Below are 20,457 nucleotides of genomic sequence, written 5' to 3' on the forward strand. Positions count from 1 at the left end.
TCCATATAACTTAATGTCCCATTTGGCTATTGCTATGTTGGCCAGTATGGTCATTTGTGAGGCAGAAGATGAAACTGCTGACATGACATTCGCTGGCTTATTGAGAGGAGCTGAGAAAACCTGCCAGCTCAAGAATCCAGGAAGGATCCCAGTCTGAGAGCTCCCTCTGGTGGTTGTCTTAGTCACTGCTTGGAAATGGAAAATGTTTACTCAGCACACACACACTTCAAGTTCAAGGTTTTTAATTATTATTATTATTACTATTAACAGAGGCATTCCTTTGTATCTGAGACAACAGTGAACAGCAGCCTGGTTAAATCTTGAACACAAAACAGATCAAAAGTCGTATCAGATGAGTCTTTGGAAGATAAATCTACTGAAATTGGTTGATCAACTGCAGTCGTGCCACAGAGGTGTTAGACAGTGAGTGGCACTGTGGTATTAGAAGGCTGATAAAGTGCTCTGCAACATTCATAAAGACCTATTCAGCGGTCCTGAAAATGGCTTTGACTTGTAGATTTTGAGCCGTTTTGTAAAGAAAAAATAAACGTATTTGTATCAAGTAGGAATCAAACAATTTAAAATGAAACACAAAGTTTCATGTTTCAGATTTAAACCTAAAAGTAAAATCCAACCTTCTCAGCTCAACTTCTAGATAAGACCATTGACCTACTCGGTGTAGTTCACACATTCCTCTGCTCAATCAAAAAAAAACAACCTACATTTTCAGCTCATGCTGCAAAGTTTCATATTGCTCTTGTTTAACTCCTTCACAAATCAGGCAACATTGTGAAGTGAAATCATAACTTAGACAACAATTTGCAAGTATTTCTATGTTGGAAGGTTCATTCAGAAGAAGCATGCTTTGTAACAAAATATATATGTATATCTCATAGCATCTCCTTATACTGATAACCACGTGCAGACTAAATTAAAGGCAATTCAAAGCAGGCTACCTTCAACACAATCCAAACTGATTTTCAACAGATGCAGAACTATGATTGAAATTTCAAACTGATCACAGCTAACACAACACCCTCAGCAGACGAAGGACCGCACGCTTAAAAACAAACAAAAAAAGCAACTAACCTCATCAAGAAAAAAAATGGCAACAGATAAAAAGAGCTTAAATACCCCGATCCCGTTACGAAACATGCTGAACTTAATTATTCTTGATTGTCACCAGAACATACAATATGTACATTATGAGGCATCATAAAGGTAAGGCAGACAGTTAAATACGTCACTGCTGAACCTGGTTTGTCGGTTTTTCGCAGATATGGAAAGGCGCAGAGGCCACAAGTGTGGAAATCTAGTGCATCGTTTCACCTACAGCTGTTTAAGAAAATCTCCTGAGGTACCGTCGTGAATCAACAGGGAAGGAAACAAAATCTAAATCTAACACGATGATTTTGTGGAAACGCCCCTTCGTGAAGACATATTTTCGCCAAAGAATTAAGTGTCACAACAGTTGCATAAGAACAAAGTTTGGGTGCGTTTCTGTGAAGTTGCCAGCACTGCACCTTGCAGTGATCCATAGACGCAACACTTCTGAAAGGCCACCTGAGTAATATCGAGTACCACACTGAGCAGCGGATGTCGTACTGTGGATGGAGCTGGTTGTAGAAGACATTCGGGTTGAGGTCAGGACCCAGACGGTTCAAATAAGGGCTGATGACTGCTTTAATTCTTTAAATGTCTACAGTCTTTGGTTAGTGGTGGAGCTGGAGCCTTAGTCATGAACATTTCGGCTGGTGAAAGGCAACAAACTGGTCAAAGTTTAGAAATCCTCCTTGGCTGCCAAATTCTTTCCAGAAGTGGAATGAATACATTTAAAAAGTTCATGAAGTTTTTCTTTTGCTTGGAAAATAAATACTCTATATTTTTAAAAAGTAGTTGTATAAAAATCACTGGATCTAAAAAGGTTTCTATCAAGCGCTGCCCAAAAAGGACATAAATATCAAAAGAGACTCTTTTTATAATCTTTCCTAGTTAGGCTGGACTCTTGACGGAGGCCTAATGGGACACAATTACTCTTCCATAGGAATGTAAGATAAGATGGAGTGCTCTTGTGCAATTGCAGCCAGTTCTTTAAGGAACTCAGTGAAGAGGATGGTAGCGAAGACCTCGGTCCGCTCCAGGGAGATAGCTTTGGGTTTTGGTGGGGGTGAATTCTTTAGGATCCTTCCCCCCTCGTGGTGGTTGGAACCGCTGCTGCCGCCGCTTTTGTCTGTGAGGATAAAGATTGAATGAGTTGCACCGACTAACAACCACGTGAATACGCTGACATACTGTACATGCAAAAGTCTGGATTCAAAGATATTCTCTAAACATATTTCCGTTTCCTGATTTCTAAATACTACGCTCTGCTCGTCTAAATAATTCCCTTTAAAATTCCTTTCTTCTGACAACAGTTTTTCAAGCCTGCTCAGCTCTGAACCTACAGGGAATATAGTTCAAAACCCCGGCTAAAGCTTCAGGGCTAGAAAGAGAAAGCAGCTCAACTCCAAAGACACACAACTTAAAGAACTCAGCACAGGCAGTTAGATTTATTCTGGTACCAAACAGGAGCCCAAAAACAACCAATCAGGAATGCCGATGTTGCCTTGAACCATATTTAACACCATGCTGGTAAAGCTCAGGAATAATAAACAGTAAATCTAATGCAATCTGCCTTACTAACCATCTGGAATCTACCAAAATACTTCCCAGAAAGCTTTTACAAACAAACTATTCCTGGCAGGGCTAGCAGGGTAGCTTATGGGTTCTCACAGTATAATCAAAGAGATATATACATATATAAATAGATACTTGATTTTTCATACTGTTATAGAGCCATGTGCAGATTTCAATAAGAGCTAAAACAGAAAAGGAGAATCTGAGCTGTTGTCACCTGTTTCTATGAACGAGGGCTCCCGAGCCATTAGACAGTGTTGGGCAGCAGTGATCAGCTCTGTAAAGTCCTTCTTGCTGGCAGCCAGCTCCTCTATCTGGTTCTTTACAATGGCTAGTACCTAAAACACAAAGCAAAAGCAACATGATTTGCATGTGCACCATTTACAGAGGTGATATGATTAAGGCTCAGATAAAGACAAGCGACTTAAAACTAAAAGTGCCAAGTATTTCCAAATCCCCCAACTAAGACCTCAAAACTTGAGGGGTTACCTGGTAAAGAGAGCGAACAGTCGGCTGAAAAACCAAGTTGGTGTTGAGGAGGAAGGAGCGCAGCAGAGGCTGAGGGTAAGCAGCTAACTGGGCCAAGATACCCGTCAGCAACAGGTTGACATGAAGCGAGTTGGATAGCATGTTCTCCAGACGAGATAAAAGCACGCTGATGAATGGACCTGCAGGGAAGGAGGTTCAAAATAAAAATTCTTTCCAAATTCATTTTTGAACAAATGATGAGAGTCCTACAGAGCTAAGATATTCCTCAGCTCACCTGTAAAAGGTAGTGAATGGTTTTTAGTCGCACTCCCGCTGCGAAACCTGTTGATTGTCCCAAATGGTGAATGCAGTTTCTCTGGCTCTGGCGTTTCAGCAGAGAAGGAGGCGAAATCCATCTCGTCCTCCTCCACCACCTCCACAGGCGTGATGGGCTTCTTCACCTCTCTGTCAGCTTTGACCTGTTTTCCACCTGCTTCGGGGTCCAAAGTGCGAATGAGCTCTTCATACTGAGCCAAGAGATCGTCACCCAACGCTACAGCAGTCGTGTTTTGGAGGTTGGCGTTGCAATCCGTCTGACCATTAGCCTTTGCGTCCAAGCTATTCCTGCTATTATCAACGATCGCAGAGCCTGGAAGTGTTAGATTGAGCCCATTTTTGAGGGGAATGTCAGCTGAGCCTGGCTTGGTTTCTTCCGTTTGCGAGCTACTGGGTTTACTGGTGCGCTCGACATCGCCGGAGTCTTTCTTTGCGATGAGATCGTACACCATGACGTCATCCTGGAAGTCGTTCTCCTCGATGTATGAGCCTTTAACCAACATTCGTGCTGTTCTCCTCATCTCCTGGATGTGCTTCGGGGGCTCAGCAGGAGGCGGAGGGGGAGGTCTGCTCTCTGCCGGAGCATCGGCGGTCTGCACGGGGCACGCGTCGTAACTGTCGTCCCACTCCAGCTCCAGCTGGTTGACAGGAAGCGGGTCTGTACCCGGCAGCACGCAGGATCCTGCTTGCGATGCAAAGGGATGTTGAGCTTTCTTGAGAGCGATCTGGGGGTGCCGACTCGTTAGCCCCGGCTCTTCGAGGACGCCCGGCTGGTATTTCTCAGGAGGTGGGTCCTCGCCATCGTACGGGGCTGACCACACCCGGCAGGCACGTATGCAGCTGCTGATGCTCAGACGGGCGTCGTAGAGGTAATGAAGATAACTGACATCCAGGTAGATTTCTGACCCGATGGTGCAGGAGTTTCCTGAGCCATCATTTTCTTCAGAGAAACTCATTTCTTCCTCTGATTTAAAAAAAAGAAAGAAAGAAAAAAACAGATAAGAACTGTTGATAAAAGCTGGTGTGCCTCAGCACAGCACTCACACAGAGCACAACTAATGAGTTTGACATGTAACTACAGGGGGTAAAGTGATGTAATGCATCGAAACAGCGGGAGATCTCGCCATTTGATAAAATACTCACAATCAGCCCCGTTACATGTTGGTTTCCCAATTAAATGCAGATCTACACCTTACAGTGCGCCATATGTCTGAACAGATTTGGGAAACGTTCCATTAATAAATTATCCCATTTTCATTTTAGTTCCTCAACCACCACATTAAAGGATTTTTTTTTCACCATTTATGCCAAATTTTCTGACATGTTATTAGGTTATAATATCCAACGTTTCAGTTACCTGACTGAGTGAGTTGATTTGAGCCCATTATTCAGCCAGTTAGACTAACTAACCAACTGGAATAACTGGAGCACTTGACCATGCTTTTCTACTTGGGTATTGACAGATATGGATACTTATCCATGTCTCTCAGGAATCAGAATCAGAATCAGAATACTTTATTGATCCCTGGGGGAAATTATTTTTTGTTACAGTGCTCCATTTTAAACCAACATTAAGACAAGACAGACAATACACTAACTAAGAATAGTACAATATATACATATATATACATACATACATACATAAGTCATTCAGGAATATAATATATGTGGAAAGATCCGAGAGCATTTAATAATTTTTAAGGTATTACATGTATTTAAAGTTTGTTGTTGCCATGACAACAGACACTGTCTATTAATCTTTCCTTGGGAAAAGAAAAGGTGTTAACAGTTAATTTATTATTTTTGTTCTGTAACGTTAAATACAGTTAACAGTGTGCATTTTAACATAGTAAGCAAAAAGAATCAAGCTTTTCAAATAGAAAAGAACTGTTTTACACCATCAGGTTAGGGCTGAGCAGTTGATTGAATTTTCTTAATATTAAACAGCAAGCAAAAGCAAGTCGCTGTGTGAGGATCTGCCTGCATGAGCCAATCACAGATGTTCCCTGCAGTGCACTGCATGAACTTCCCTAGGTTTAGCTTGGATCAGTAAAAAAACATAAAAATTAAATAATTAATTAAAATAAAACGGAGCAACAACAGATAACAGACCGTCTAAACAACAATCAAATGTCTGGCACAGCAGGAGGCGAAGAGCTTCTCCCTTGAAGCAGATCATCATTTGATGTTTGGAAATATGCCAAAAAGCAACACAACCAACTTATTCAACCGCCTGAAAACGCAGAATTAACTGCAGTGTAGTTAATGCAAAATTAATAATTTAGGCTTCAGGAAGGCGGTAAACATGCTGGACGAAAGACTTCATCATACCAAAGTCACTGTGGCCATACATTTTACTATAAACACAAAAAAAACCTGCAAAAAACCTGCAAAAGTAATACTCGATTGTTCTATTTGTTACCTGTGTTTCCCGAATTGTCAGGAGTCTCTCCGCCCTTGGAAAACAGAATGGAGTCCAGCTGCCGGAGTGGCGGCGGGCTGCGATCGGGAGAGCAGCAGGATGGCGTTAACGCCAGGATTTTCGCTGCTGAGGCCGAATAGCAGTCCCGCTCCCTCACTACACGTCTCTGACTCAGCATCATGTGATTACAGGGGATCAGGTACCTGGGGAGGCATATGAGAGGGAGATGTCAGGAAAGCCAACGTGTGGCTGTAGGCAGAGAATGGTGAGGAGGGGACAGCGGGCAGATGGTAACAGCGGGAGGTTGCGAGTAAAAGCTCATCGTAATGTAAAGCAATTAGATGCAGCATGTTACCACGAGTGGGACGTGTCAGCGTGCGGGCCGCTCACCTTAATACGAGCTGCAGCATCACATCTTCACAGTATAAACCAATGAGAGTGCGGAAGAGTGCCAAGGACACAATCCCCAACTGTAGAGTTTAATCAAGTCAGAGAGACACAACAGAGCAAATTTTAAACACTAATTTATTCAGTCCTGAAGATATTTGCACAATAAATTTCACAATATAGGAGAACTGGTTAAACAATCACATATGTTTCCTGTAACAGTAGAAAGAGCATCTGGGACCATTTGTAAAACCTGTTCCTGGCTTATTAAACCTGAGCCATGCTCTATGTGCTGCATGGCAAAACTCGTTCCCTTAGCTGTGTGCTGGGTTACCTGGAAAGGTGTGTTGATGCGGCTGACTAGAGTATCCAAGATATGGACGTTCTCGTGACGGTGGAGGAGGATGAAGGAGAGGAAGGTCTGCAGCAGTGCTGGCTCGGTTACACTTCGCAGGAAGAGGTCCAGGTAAGCTGTGGTGGTCATCACCTCCTCCAGGGTCACCTGTACACACGCAGGAATCAGTCAGCAGAGCTTGTGTGAGTGCCACAATAAATGATCAAATATTAAAACCTGATTCTGTATCGTAGCAGTACTGAATTAAGGATTCATTTAAGCGAGGGAAATTAGGTAATTAGGTAATTTAATTATTGCGTGCGGTATTGCCTCATTATAAAAGAACTAAACAAATCATTGCATTATATAGAATTAAATATGATGTCCTTGACTATACATTAAATAGCCTAGAATATGGGTCGTCTTACACTTTCTTCTAACTCTCTCTCTTGATAGTTTAACCTAACTAGTGTCCTTTTTACCTTTAGACACAGCCCAGTTCATGGATTTTCTGATGCCAAGCTCATATTTAATGGATGACAGTGACGGTGATAGCTATCAGCTCAATTAATTTCTTGGGTAGAGGGGAAGAAATAAGAGTCATTTTTGGAGTGTTTATGCTTGTATGTTTTTGTTGACACACCGCGTCGTCCTGCAGAATAACCGCTTTCTGTAATTGGGAAATGAAACAGCAAAATGGCAAGTACTTCCTTTTACCCAGGTGAAGAGAAATTGTGCTACTGCTAACCTTGTGGAGTGCTGGTGCAAGGACAGGCACAAGGAAACCATTGTAGATGTAACTAACCAGCTGGTCTCTGATATCAGGGTGGGCCACCTGGGAGCAGTCAATATCAAGGAGCATGTCAGTCAAGCGTGTAGCCAGGCAGGAGGTTGCAGCCATTTATCACACGTGAATGCATTTTTCATGAGGCAGAGCTTTTATCGTGCGGCTCACGTCTTCACCTGAATAACAGCGTTGCAGAATTCCAGTGAGTTGAGAAACTGGATGAGTGATGGCATCTGAAGCCAGTCCTCTTTGTGCAGGCAGTGCCACTCTTCATTGGGGACCTCCAGCTTGGTGGGCAGAGATGAATACAGGCCGCTCAACCCTGTGGCCAGCACCTGCCAAATGAGGTTTTTATATTTAATCTATGCACTGTTCATATAAAGTTTCCTCCAGAACCAAAATATAATTCAAATTTGTGGTTCTAAGTATAATTTACTTTTAATTTTGGGTAATTAATTTTCTTTAATTGAATCATTGAGACAAATTGTTTAAAATAATGACATTCCCATTACTCTCATGCATGAGGTAAGTACAGCTACATTATAACGGCCCATTTACCTGAACATAGGAAAAAGCACACTGTGTTGCACATACATGCATCATGTAATATAAGAAGTCTATTAAAAATCATCTGCCATAAATTGATTACAGAGAGAATGTTATAAACTTCATTAAACATTAACGAGGTAGTGTACCATATAGCAGATGCAGACACACACACACCTCCTCTGCTGTCAGTTTTACCTTAAGCTTCAGCAGATTTATTACTGTGTTTTACTACAAAGCTAAAACACTGGTGTAAATCACTTCTTGGCCTCTGCTTTGTAACTTGTAATGCAAATATAAGCGGATGCAGCAGTCTACATATCAGCCTGCTGCTTTCTCCTTGCACAGATTTATGCCTCCTATGGATCAGCTCAGCTCGGAGACCTTTAGCAGTATTTGAGATGCGACGTGACTAATGCTTTCATTTCAAAATAAGATTCCATCTTATTTTGAAATCCTTGTGTTCTGGGCCAGATTATCCAGGCATTCTGGGCATATGTCCACAGGCCTCAGACACAGTTGAGGGCCCACCCAAGCACCAAATAAAAAAAAAGAAAAAATAATACCAGATTTTGATTCTCTTAAACTTTTTTGGATCATAAAAACATATATCATGGGCGCAGTGTAAGGTACCCTGCTCTCCACAGGCACACATTCCCATATGATCTGTCTAATTACTTAAGAAGCAAAAAACGTGTAATCATCAAATCAAGTTGGCGCGTGCCCATCGCATATTTGTGCCCAGGGGTCTTTAACTGGGCATGCCTGCATTGTAAGTACCAAGAGCTGCTTTACAAATGCAACACAGGCTATACCAGCGCAACCAAATTAAAGTGTAAGATGAGTGACATTATTAGTATTGTAGTATTGTACACGTTCCTCTGCAGCATTATTCCGCTGTGCCCTTCTTGTAGACGCCAGTGGAACCAATTAAATTCTGTCTGCATTCAAACCTCATTTTGAAAGCACTGTCTGCAGCCGTGAATTAATGACGTTATTTACATGGGATTATCTTGCAGCTGTGCTGTAATCTTATAAATGCCACACATTTGGTGCCAGATTTTTATTTACCCTTGTTTTGGGGTTTGTTTGTTTTTTTGCTTTTTTAAGCGAGCCCATGAATTAATCACCATCTGCTCTCTGACTAATTATGACACCCAGACACAGAAATGTCAGGGAACAATGCTGCCAATGTTAGTGCGTGAGTGGGATTATTTAGTATTTAGGACAAAACGATTCCTTTTGAATTTTACGGAAAGTGAGCCGCTGAGCTTCCATTTGGGACTGACCGGACAGAAGAAGGTGTTCTCTGCGATGTGTTTGGCCACTCGCTCATTCTCAGCAGACAAAGACATGATGAGCAGTAAGGCATCTCTGGCTTGCTGGCCCACCGTGCCCTCTCTGTGAATAAAAGGGATGAGCAGGGAGAAGATGAGGAAGTTGGTGGCTCCCTGATCCTCGCTCGTGTGGAAAAACAGCTCCAGAATTGAAGGGTCCTTCGCCAGGACGTAGCACAGCTGGTTGAGCAGCAACACCAGCTCGGCTTCGACCGCAGGCGCAGTGGTGCTCGAACAGGAGGACAGCAGCATCATGAGAGGCCGCAGGATGGGCTTGTGGTGCAGCAGAGGCTGGCGCGCCTGGCCCACCAGCATCTCGTACATTTTCAGCTGCTCCAGCTTCATGTCGTCCGTGAACTCTCGACGGAGGCTCCACACAAACAGACGCTCCATCACGTTCTCCATCACCACAAACTCCAGGATGGGGCCCATGGCTCCGGCCTGACCGCTCTCCTCCTCCATCAGCAGGAACAGCATGTGCTCCACATAATTCTGCACCGCGTTTGCCTCGTCTCCAGGGATGGGGCCGAAACGAGAGCTGCCGCTAGAGCCGGCGGTGAGGTTGATGACACTGAGGGAGGACAGGGCGGAGCTGCTGCGCAGGGGATCATGCTTTTCAAGGATCTTCACTACCTACAGTACAAGAGAAGAGGATGATATGAGATCTTAGACTTTTACGTCACCCAAGAAAGTGTCTGTCATACAGATAAACTCCTGTTATCTTTGATCTAACCTCTGTGGTATAAGAGGTTAGATCTGAAATGTTGGCGTTTTATGATGCTTTTATTACAATACGATGCCATGAAAACCACACATGCTGGATTGCTAACAGACAAACAGACCCTACTTTGTGGGGGAAACTGTGTAATTGTTTTTAATGAAATACTAAATTGCCTCAGTTTAAACTTCTCAGACGTTTTCTATGTTCTTATGGGAATAAAATATGGGTTTGTGAGATTTGCAAATCATTGCATTCTGTTCTTATTTACACTTTACACAGTGTCCAAACTTTTTTGGAAGTGGGACTGTATGCAATACAAATAGGTACAATCACTTCCTTATTCCTGACAGGTTCAGTTTCAACAGAAGTGGAGTGGGGACAAGCAGCACTGTATGAATAAACTCACTTTGGTTGCACAGAATAATACAGTCCTTTGTGTATCCAGTCCCTCCCGTGTGTGTGTGTCTGCTGTGTAGAAACCAGTGTCACAATAATGGAGCCAGTGTCCCCAAGCTGACGCTGCTGCCATGACAATAACAGTCTGTGTATGAGATAACTGGGCATGGCTAATGGCAGCAAGAGAACAGAGTCTGTAATCCCAGCCTGAGCTCAGTGGAACAAGCCACAGGGATCAGTCCAGCTCAGGCTCTCCTTCCAATTCTGAAGTAACAGGAAGGAGGCAGGGGATAAGATTTTCCCAAACTGAACAGCTGGAAGAATGGAACCATGATCATGAACCACCTTACACTGGTGACGTTATGGTCGGTTCCAAAAGGGGTCAGTATTCACAGTGTTTTTTGTTGTTGTTTTTCAGGATTTGCCCAACGATGCTGATTGGTGGCATTATTTTACATATTAAGCTGGAACATGAGAGATACAGAGGCCTTTTAAAATGTGACGAAGAAGTAGGCTCAGGCTGGATCAATGTCAAATATTTCCCAAGAGCAGTCAGTCATTGTTATGCTATGGATGCTGGCATAATAGTGCCATAGATATGGGAGGATCCTCGAATGACAGTAGTATCATATTGCCAGCCCCCAGTGCCTCACTGTGTCTGTGACAGTAACTTCAGTTAACCATCAGACAGAGCAATGGACACATTGAATCATTCAGAATAACATTCATGGTTTAAAGACAGATCTTCACTGTACTCAATTATGAAAAATCAAGACTGCAAACGCCAGTGAGGAAGGAAAAGTCAAGTGTCATAGCAAATTCAGACAAAACTGCCAGATTTTCTTGACGACTAAAATGAATCAGAGACCTTTACAGGATCACCATAAACACGCTGCCCACACTACACACAGACTACAGTTAAAGACTGTTGCCAGCAACTGACAGATCACTTAACGTGACGCAACACACAGCTCCGTGACGCCTGGAGAGAAGCTGATAAGAGCCAGCAAATGAACCTAAAGCTAATCTTCAACTCTGAAACAGCCAGAGCTTCTCACACAAAGACAAGGTCATTACTTACAGCGTGTTCACTGTTTTCTGAGCTGAAACAAGTCAAGAGCATTCTTATCAGGCTAGAGATTAAGTAAGAATGAAAACAAAACTCTGTGTGAGGTGGATTTGTGCTGCCTGAAGCAAATCGAACTTTAATCCGAGCCCAGAGTTTTTGATTACGGCTACTGTCAAGATGGGGATGAAAAATATGAAGCTGAGCAGACAGCTAGCAAAGACGGCCACATGACTCATGAGGTGTCTGTTGACATTGCTTAGTATTAGCTGCAACAGACTGATCGTGTTTATTTCACAGTTACAGTTGTTATTAAAAATATCCCATTTGTGTGACAAGTTGAAAAGTGTAAAATCTACAATTGTGCAAAATTTTAAATGCTTTGAATGTCTTGTACATCATTAAACGGTTTATCATCACTAAATCCCCAGATGTTTCACATTGGCACATTAGTTATACAACCACTCACATAATAAAGAGCTGTATAAAGAGCTAACATCTCTAAAATGTCAGGAGTAGTTAGTCATTATGAGAAGTGTTTGTGAACTAAAAATCAAGAATGTGGGATACTGTTTGTCCGTGATTTGAAGAGCCCAGTGCGTGCTCCCGACCAAGGGAAAACCAATTCTACAGGGGAGACCTACCTCAGCACTTGTGCAGGTGAAACCAAAGGGAAGATATGCTTCACCATATTTTCTAGTCTTTGGCTTAGAATGAAGTTGGTTTGGAAACATATTCAGCTATGCTTCATCTCCTGCTTTGCGTGGGCGCCCCGTGCTAGCAGTGTCCAAGCGTTTTGGGTTTTTTTTCACCCTTAATACAAAGAAAACAGAAAACCCCAACAATTACACAAACCCCTGTGAACAAGCGCTTTGGTGACAGTGGGAAGGAAAAACTCCCTTTTAACAGGAAGAAACCAGAACCATGCTCAGGAAGGGGCAGCCATCTGCCACATATTTAGATTAGAGTTTAACACAATGTCTTTAAACTTGCATAGTTTTAACACTAATGAAACCAAAAGTGGGATTCTGCTTGATTTTGATAAATTCGGGTCAGTCATCACATTGACAACCATAAATGTAGATGGCAGTTACCATTATGCTCCTCTATGTCCTCATTATTCAGTGTCCCCCTGCCCCATGTTAATGTGTGCAGAGTTTGTTCATCTCTGTGTGGGAGGAGTGGGATTAACAGGCTGCCATGTCCTGCAGGGGAGTGAACAGGGACACAAGCTGCTGGAAAGAACCAGAAGTCTGAGACCGTCAGCCTTTTACCGCCAAGATTCCACTGGCCCTGCTCACACTGCAGTTTACTGTTATAGGGGGACTACATGAGTCATTTTTTGCCATCAGGTTTTGAGGAAGGAACTAAATAGAATGTGCATCTTTATTTACAAGATTTTAATATATTCACTTCACAAGGGTTTCGTTATATTCTACTGTACAAAAGTCTTATGCCGCATTATCGTTTCCAAGGAAAATGGAAAATGGGTGCTTTTTAACCACATTTTTGTTTGTGAACATGTTTGTTTAACCTTTTTAGAGGATATCAGGTGAATACTTCGGAAGTTAAGAGATCCAGATTCTTTGCTTCTAGTGTGAAAAACTAAGCTGGCTGGAGAATTCACAGTTCTGAGACTGTTAGCTTGGCGCTGGTGTTTTACCTGAGCCCAGTGGTTCTTGAACACAATCATGCAGGTCTCTGGGTCCACCCCTTTCAAGACCAGAGACTGTCCATCACGGTTTCCACTGGCAACCACAGAGGCCATCATGGTGACCGGATCGCACATGGGTTAAACCATGTCATAGGCAGGACAGGGAGGGCTTTCCTGGCTGCTCACTGGGCGTTACCAAAACCAGAGAAAGAGAGATGATCACAGGAGACCTGAGGAGTCAAATAAAAGAGGAAACACAAAATGACATCATACACAAAGCCAAAAAAAAGTTTGCTTCATAGGATAGCAGCACAATGATACGGCTGGTAATTGCTGCAGACTGCAACCCCTCTTTGCTTCTGCATGGCCAGCTAGGAGCTATGACAAGCATGCAGGAGAGAGAACAATAACAAGCCAAGTCAGAGGAGTCAGTCGAGGAGAGAAAGAGAAGCTGCTTCAAGTTAGACTTTACCGTCTCCTGCAGCAACTCTGCGCTTCACACCGAGCTGTCAAATCGCTTTTGGAATATATCATACGCCCCCATTGGATTCCTGCAGGCCCCTGGACATCACTCTCATTACAGAAATATTTTGTGACATCAGAAGGCGAGCAGCAATTGGGTGTGTCTGCTATGGCTGAGTGTGGGGATCAAGGAGGGTAAAAAGATTTAAATAAAATACAGGACAATGTTAGTTCTGTAGATCACACGTGATTAATTGCATGTCCCGCTTTTACTTCTGGATCAGAAATATTACAAAATGTATGAAAGCACTCTTCACACCGCTTGTTTGGATGAAGAACATATATTATTTTAGCCTGAGGGCAGCTTCGCACAGCAGTTCCAACACTCACACTGGCACCATAAAAAATCTGGAAGAGACTCAATCTTTTTCCCCCGTAAGAAAGGAACTAGTTTGTTGTTTCCCTTGGAAAGCATGTTCATGGAAAGATTCATACAGCCAAAACTGAACAGAATGAGAGTAGGGCTTTTCGAAACAGAAACATGTGAGCTGCCATATAACCAAAACAATACGAGTTCCCTGCCACACAGTTCCCTGTGACACGCTTCCAGGTACTGTGCAGGCCTTTGCTTCACAAGAAAGAACATCAGGATGTAATACGGATCCCTTTCCTGTGTGTGCCGACAGATACCAACAATCAAACAAAAGGTCCACAGCCCAAGCCGTGGAGAGTACTTTCAACTAGAAATCAGTTTTACCGGATGAACCTGGATAAACTAATTATACTTAATATATATCAACAGCAATAGCATTACTTAACTATTAACATAAATGCGACAGGCTTTTTACCTGTGTATGAGAAGCCCAGCAGCTCATGGGAGCTCAGATTTGTTTTTTAAAACTGTAGATCTGCCTTAATGTTTTCTTAAACATTAAAAACTAGAACAGTTTTAATGTTTTATATTAAAGATAAAGTCCCAAAGCCAGTGAGCCACTATTAAGGCTTGATGTTTTACCTGTTGAGCTGATATGTGTCCACTTGAGTTGACAAGTTGTGTTGGGAGATCTTTAGGATTCATTACTGGGAAAACATACAGGTTGTTAAGATACTTCAATACGAACCAGCAGACTGACAGAGCCACCCCTACAACCCAACCACTAGCCTGGCTACAAGCAAACTTTCCAGCACTACACAATGACATGACAAAGTGCGTTTGTCTGTGAATACTAACACAATGATGGGACCAAGTCAGGCAGTCCCAATACGGAGGGCGATATGGAAACCGTCACCACAGGGGACCAACTGTAAAACACACAGCAGCTGCACAACATGGGGCCCCAATTTACGGCTTCTAGTCCCCAGCCCCTAAACACATCTCCTGACGAATCAGAGCTCACCACCCCCGCCCACCCGTCACTTTGCCCCAATACCACACAGAAACATCTCCGCCACCCATACACGTTAGGCTCACTTTGCCAGGCAAAACTTTTCAGCCATCTGCTTTCAGTTACGAGTGACTGCAGGCCGGTTAGATTCTCAAGAAGGAATGTGAAAGCAGCGTGGAGCGAGCGTGCTGGCAGGATTTCTTACCTCACGTGAATCATCTTCAACTGGCACAGGTCGCTAAGCAGACAAGGACCTCATTCTGCTCCTGTTGCACAAAAAAAACAAAAAAACAAAAAGAGAGACAGAGAGAAATATGAAAATATGTCCAGAGAGGAGCAGGAAGCGCCTGTGTGAGAGGCGAGGCATGGTGGGAAGTGACTGGACATGAGTAAGCTGCTCCGAGCACCAGTTGGATGGAGATGAAGAGGAGGTGGTTACAGGGAGGGAGCGAGGGAAGAGAAGGGAAGGAAAAGCAGAAGTGGGAGGGAGTGAAAAGGAAAAAAAAACAAGCTGAGTGAAAGTCTACAGAAAAATGAGGACATACAAGTACAAATTCCAGCAGTGCACACAAGAAGACTAAGATTACGTATACTGTATGGCAGCACTTAATATTCCTATAAGATTCATAATTCACAGAAGAATAACACGATTGTCCTTTCCAGTTTGTGATGTGACACTGCACAGCAGCCGTCCTGAGCTGCGAGAGGCCAGCTGCCCTCTCTGGCACCAGCACGGCCCATCATGTAAAACATGTCACTTGAGACAGCAGCCTTAAAAGTCTCAGGGTCCAACTTGTAGTTGTGTACACTGTAACACAAACCACAAAAGCTGCACGCTGCCTTCAATCCACGTTGAAATTCTGAGCAGATGCAATTCAGAAATGTGTCTTTCTTGGAAAGTGGGCAAGACTTTCCTAAAGCGTGACGTCGTGTATACAGCAACAGTCGGACGGAGACAGGTGTGTGCGTGTGTGTGTGGTACATGCACGAGTTCTTAGAAAAACACCAATCCAAGCGTTTGTTGACTCATCTTTGGCTCAATCCCAGCAGTACATTATACAAACTGTCCATCTGCACTCTGTTTAAAGCCACATAACATGTCTACATAAGAATAACACGGGGAGCAGTTTTGTTCAGAGCTCTTCAACCTGTGGACAGGAGGTGCTTACAAATTGAATTGCCAGCCTTGTGATTAATTATTAAACTACATGCAGATCACAGCTGCTCCAAATTTGCCTTCGTTTTCCTATTTATGGCCTAACAGCAGATATTAGGACGCGGGTTGGCAGCTTGGTCAAACAGGCGCGAGGTGCTGACTGTAGAAGTTGAATCAAGAATGGTTGCTATGATTTAATCATTTATAACTGGTGTGATAACAGTGCTGTGTAATCACACCTCCTGAAAAGATCAAGAGGGATTAATTCCATTTTAAGTGAGGGTGAAGGTGCGGGCATAAATCTTTGTTACACAAAATGATTCATTTAAAACAAGTGAATCAGCTGAGTGGGCTGGGCAACACATGGTGGATTCTGACTTATAACACATGTCAGTGTAGTCGATTCTTCTGCTTTCAGCTGCTCCTTTTAGGGGCCAACACAGCGGACCATCTCTTTAACACACACCACCTGCATGTCCTTCTTCACTCCATCCATGGATCTTCTGCGTGGTCTTCCTCCTTTTCTTCTACCTGGTAACTCCATAGTCAACGCACTTTGTCCAGTATATCCATTAAACAGTAATATATATTTAGAAATATATTTGAGGTAGTGTAAAAGTAGTCTGGCCACAATCTGAGATAAATAAACAACAATAGATAACCATGGGACACAGTATAGTGAAGCAACATCAGGCTATCCAACAGACTGTATACAAAGTGGCCCTGAAAAGTGAAGCCAATGGGCAAACCAGCATTGTTTTCAAATGACCAGCAAGGAGCAGCTTCTCAGGTTGACCCAAGGCTCCCTCATCAGCGATCTCAATAAATATGTTCCAGCAGAGGTTTTGTTCTCGACTCTGCTATCTAGTTTCCTTTAGTACAGCATGAAGTTCATTTTCTAAGGCATCCACTTGCCTCCTCCCTTAAATGACTACCATCTGCACTGCACTGTTGTCACCCTTGTACACAAAAAAGGTCCAAAGTATCTTTTATTCTTCAAACCATCACATTTCTGAACATGAGCAACACAATTACTATTCAAATTATTTTTTACCAACGTTACTATGCAAGGAGAGTGAAAGTGTGTATATTGCGTGCTAATGTCTTATCTTGAACTGATTGTTTTACTGCATGTGTATACTCACGTCATGGGACATAAATGTAACTATCTATCTAAAGAAGATAAATCAGGGATATGCACTGCCACTCAATCTCTCAGTCAAATCCACACCTTTCTCATCCCATCCAGTTTCACAAGTGGATATCAGCTAAACAGCTGAAAGTAAACCAGTAAGTAATTTCCTTCACTTTTTTAAATTCTCTATAAGATCAGTAACCCTCTCAAGCTCTTTTTATATGAAAAAATGAGTCATGTAACAGCTGACTCTTTAGATATGTCACCTAACTTAACTGTTGCAGTTTAAGTCTAAGAGCAGATTAATGTTAACAAACTGATCCTACAATAGGAAAAAAAAATACCTGTATGAGCATGGGATTATTTTAGAGATTAAAGTATTGTATTATACATTGTTTGTTAGGATTTCTGGATTAGTTTGTTTACATTTTTTCTGCACCCTGTCTATCGTCTCGCCTTCCTGCAATGCCGTCTGGTCCACATCACACTGCCAGGTTCACTCGTGTGTCAGCATCACTGCCTCTCAACTGTATTTTCAGCTGTATTTCCTCCAGGTTTCCATGTCGAAACAGCCATCAGTTTTTGATACACAGGATAATATCAAAAGCTCCCGTTTCAGAATCACTTGTTCTTTTGTCAGGGGGTACAAGTTTCAAGATTAGCTCAAGCAGTGATTAGCTGCTCCTAGACAACAATACACCTGCAACAACTACCTCTCAAATCTCCATTCAGTACAGCAGGTTTCTTGACCTATTAATAGCCAAATAGGTCAGGATTTGGGCCCAGCAACAGAAAGGAGACTATGCCCCAGCACTTTCTACTCAACTAATACCCCAACAATCCAACGAGCGTCCGACACAGCATGAGAACAAAGCCACTTATTTCTAAGAATTAAAATGTGCTTTTTGAAGAAATCCAGTTCTAGGCCTGTTATGGAAAATCGTGACCTACATTTACAGGTCTCATTTACAGTACCTGCTGTCGCACAAAGAGAGACAGACCACTCTTACCCATAAGTCACTGCTCTACTTGCTCAAAATAACCTGAAATACAGTAGAGTCATGAAAAGGTTTAAAATACAGGCTGCTGAAAACATCTTTTGTCTGTGTGAATCTGTGAGCTGCTTCTGAAAGAGTTTCTCCAGCAACTATCCAATTACAGTAATTTGATAATTACACATATTTGTTGCTTCCACATCAGAGTAACAAACATAATAAGACAGAAAGACTGGGATGCTACCTTCTTTTTCCTACAGCCCTGTGCAAAATTTTTGAGCCACCCCTCATTTTACTTTTATACTTTGCTTCAAAGGAGCCAGACATCTTGGTCACTTTTTAAAGTGCTCTTGAGCAATGGGACTCTGGGCTTTCTGAAGGTCTTTCGATGATTGTATTTCAGTCTAGTCCCTGGACCTGACCAGACCACAGAGGAATGTTTTTTGTTATTTTTTGCTTAGGTATTTTTTTATGCCAGTTAACACTGATCTATGAACTATTTAGGCATAATTAGCGCTGTGTCTGAGCATAACAGACATCTCAGCAAAGAGCCAACTTTAAATTGTAGCTTTAGGTACTTTGCTACTAGCAGCCTGCCGCAGGAAAGTATGATTCGTTCCCCTTTCTTTAGCTGAATCTTTAAAAATACCAAAGACTGGGCTGGAAAAGTAGATGATGAACAACAAGAGAAAAAAAACCCTACAGCACATGGACAGCATGTCAAATTCATGTCCTTAAGAAAGAAACTGTAAAACATCCTGCAAAGACCTGACACCAAACCTGAGAGATGAACAAGGAGAAAAGGCAGGTATGCCAATTACACAAGAACTGCACTGAGAATCAGTGATAGCAGGTGTTCTCTATTAATGAATCCAAATGGATTTTTCGCATCAAATCTACACCATTATATACAGAGGTGGTCACGAGAGAGGTACAGCGAAGAGTGTCTACAGCCATCTATAAAACACAGTGGATGCTGTGTCATGGTTGGGACTGCATTTCAGCAATTCCAATCCCATTGGCTCTGCTTTGGGAGTGCCTACCATCGCTAAGTAGCACATCAAAGACATTACATTCGTGCAATTTAATTGCGTGGTCAAATCTTTGTGCTTTTTGGAGTTATTTACCCACTAATTACATTTAAAGTAATGCAGTACGTTGCTTAATTACTCCCAGAATGTCACAGGCTGGGTCTCCGACCCAGCACTCTGAGTTTTCTTTGTATTTGTCTCATTTTGTTATGTGATCAGTTTTGTGTTATTTCCTATTTTCCTTTAGTTTAGGCAGTTATTGTTCTTGGTTTTCTATGTTTTGGGGTTTTGTAATTATTCATCACGTATTAGGTCTGTTAAGTTGTGTTGTCATGTTTTAGTATTTCCTGTTTTATTCTGGCAATGTCATGTGTTCTTTGTTTATTGTATTTAGCTTTCCTCTCCTGGTCCTGTCATTAGGTTTATGTCTGTCAGCTGTTTTCCCCCATGTGTCGCCACTTCCCCTGATCACCTCATGTCTGTATTTAAGCCTTTTGTTTTCTCCATGCCATTGTCGGTTCGTCTGTTTACATCACCGCAGTCATGGTTATAGTTTTCGTCTGTTTAATCTCACCTCAGTCATAGTTATAGTTTTTTGGTCTTAGTACCTTTAGTGTTTTGTTTCTTAGTGTCTTGCCAGTTTAGTGTTTTTTGTTTCTTAGTGTTTTTGCCTGTTTGTTTTGGTCTCTTGGTTTATTTCCTGCCGGCATCGCAATAAAGCTTCACCTTCTGTTAAAACCTTACTACTCCTCATCGTCATCTGCTTTTGGGTCCTGTTTCCACACACACACCGGCGCACCCCGCCGTGACACAGAAAAAGTAATTCATATGATCTTTCCCTTAGTATTTAGGTATGAACACGAAGCCAACAGCACAAAGCAAAGATGAAAAAACACACAAAGAGACTTCAAAGCGATCGCCACAGTGAGTCTATTTTAGAAACATGAACAGGCAGATATGGAGGCTGCAGCCTGACTGCTCATCACTGACTTTGTCACCAGCTGAAAATCAGGGTTTGGCTGCTGGGTTGAGATCAGCATTCACTCATTTTTATCATCACTCTAAGTTCTTGGCTAGTTTAAATGTTAGGATGCTATCTGCACAGGTGCTTGCAAAGAGCCGAAGTTGTGTTAGCAGCATAATAAGATTGTTTCTGTTCTGGA

General features: G+C 42.4%; 1 protein-coding gene across 4 annotated transcripts in view; it reads right to left on the bottom strand.

Moving 5' to 3' along the window:
* Positions 1-225: 225 nt before the first annotated feature.
* fhip1aa (FHF complex subunit HOOK interacting protein 1Aa) overlaps positions 226-20,457 on the bottom strand; it is a 29,897-nt gene continuing 9,665 nt past the window's right edge. For 2 of the 4 annotated variants that reach the window (XM_076884812.1, XM_012918729.4), the window contains exons 2-14: positions 15,183-15,243; positions 14,608-14,672; positions 13,140-13,360; positions 9,246-9,926; positions 7,587-7,745; positions 7,372-7,458; positions 6,624-6,791; positions 6,293-6,372; positions 5,903-6,105; positions 3,440-4,444; positions 3,166-3,344; positions 2,894-3,014; positions 226-2,230 (exon numbers count right to left, since the gene is read on the bottom strand). In XM_076884812.1, coding sequence (XP_076740927.1) covers positions 2,031-2,230; positions 2,894-3,014; positions 3,166-3,344; positions 3,440-4,444; positions 5,903-6,105; positions 6,293-6,372; positions 6,624-6,791; positions 7,372-7,458; positions 7,587-7,745; positions 9,246-9,926; positions 13,140-13,265 — 3,009 coding nt within the window. In that variant the 5' untranslated portion in view covers positions 13,266-13,360; positions 14,608-14,672; positions 15,183-15,243 and the 3' untranslated portion in view covers positions 226-2,030. The remainder of the gene's footprint in view (positions 2,231-2,893; positions 3,015-3,165; positions 3,345-3,439; positions 4,445-5,902; positions 6,106-6,292; positions 6,373-6,623; positions 6,792-7,371; positions 7,459-7,586; positions 7,746-9,245; positions 9,927-13,139; positions 13,361-14,607; positions 14,673-15,182; positions 15,244-20,457) is intronic. The other 2 variants (XM_012918728.4, XM_004549303.5) reach the window with 1 other exon arrangement.

Source organism: Maylandia zebra, linkage group LG6, assembly GCF_041146795.1.
Source record: "Maylandia zebra isolate NMK-2024a linkage group LG6, Mzebra_GT3a, whole genome shotgun sequence".
In the NCBI taxonomy this organism is placed as follows: Eukaryota; Metazoa; Chordata; class Actinopteri; order Cichliformes; family Cichlidae; genus Maylandia; species Maylandia zebra.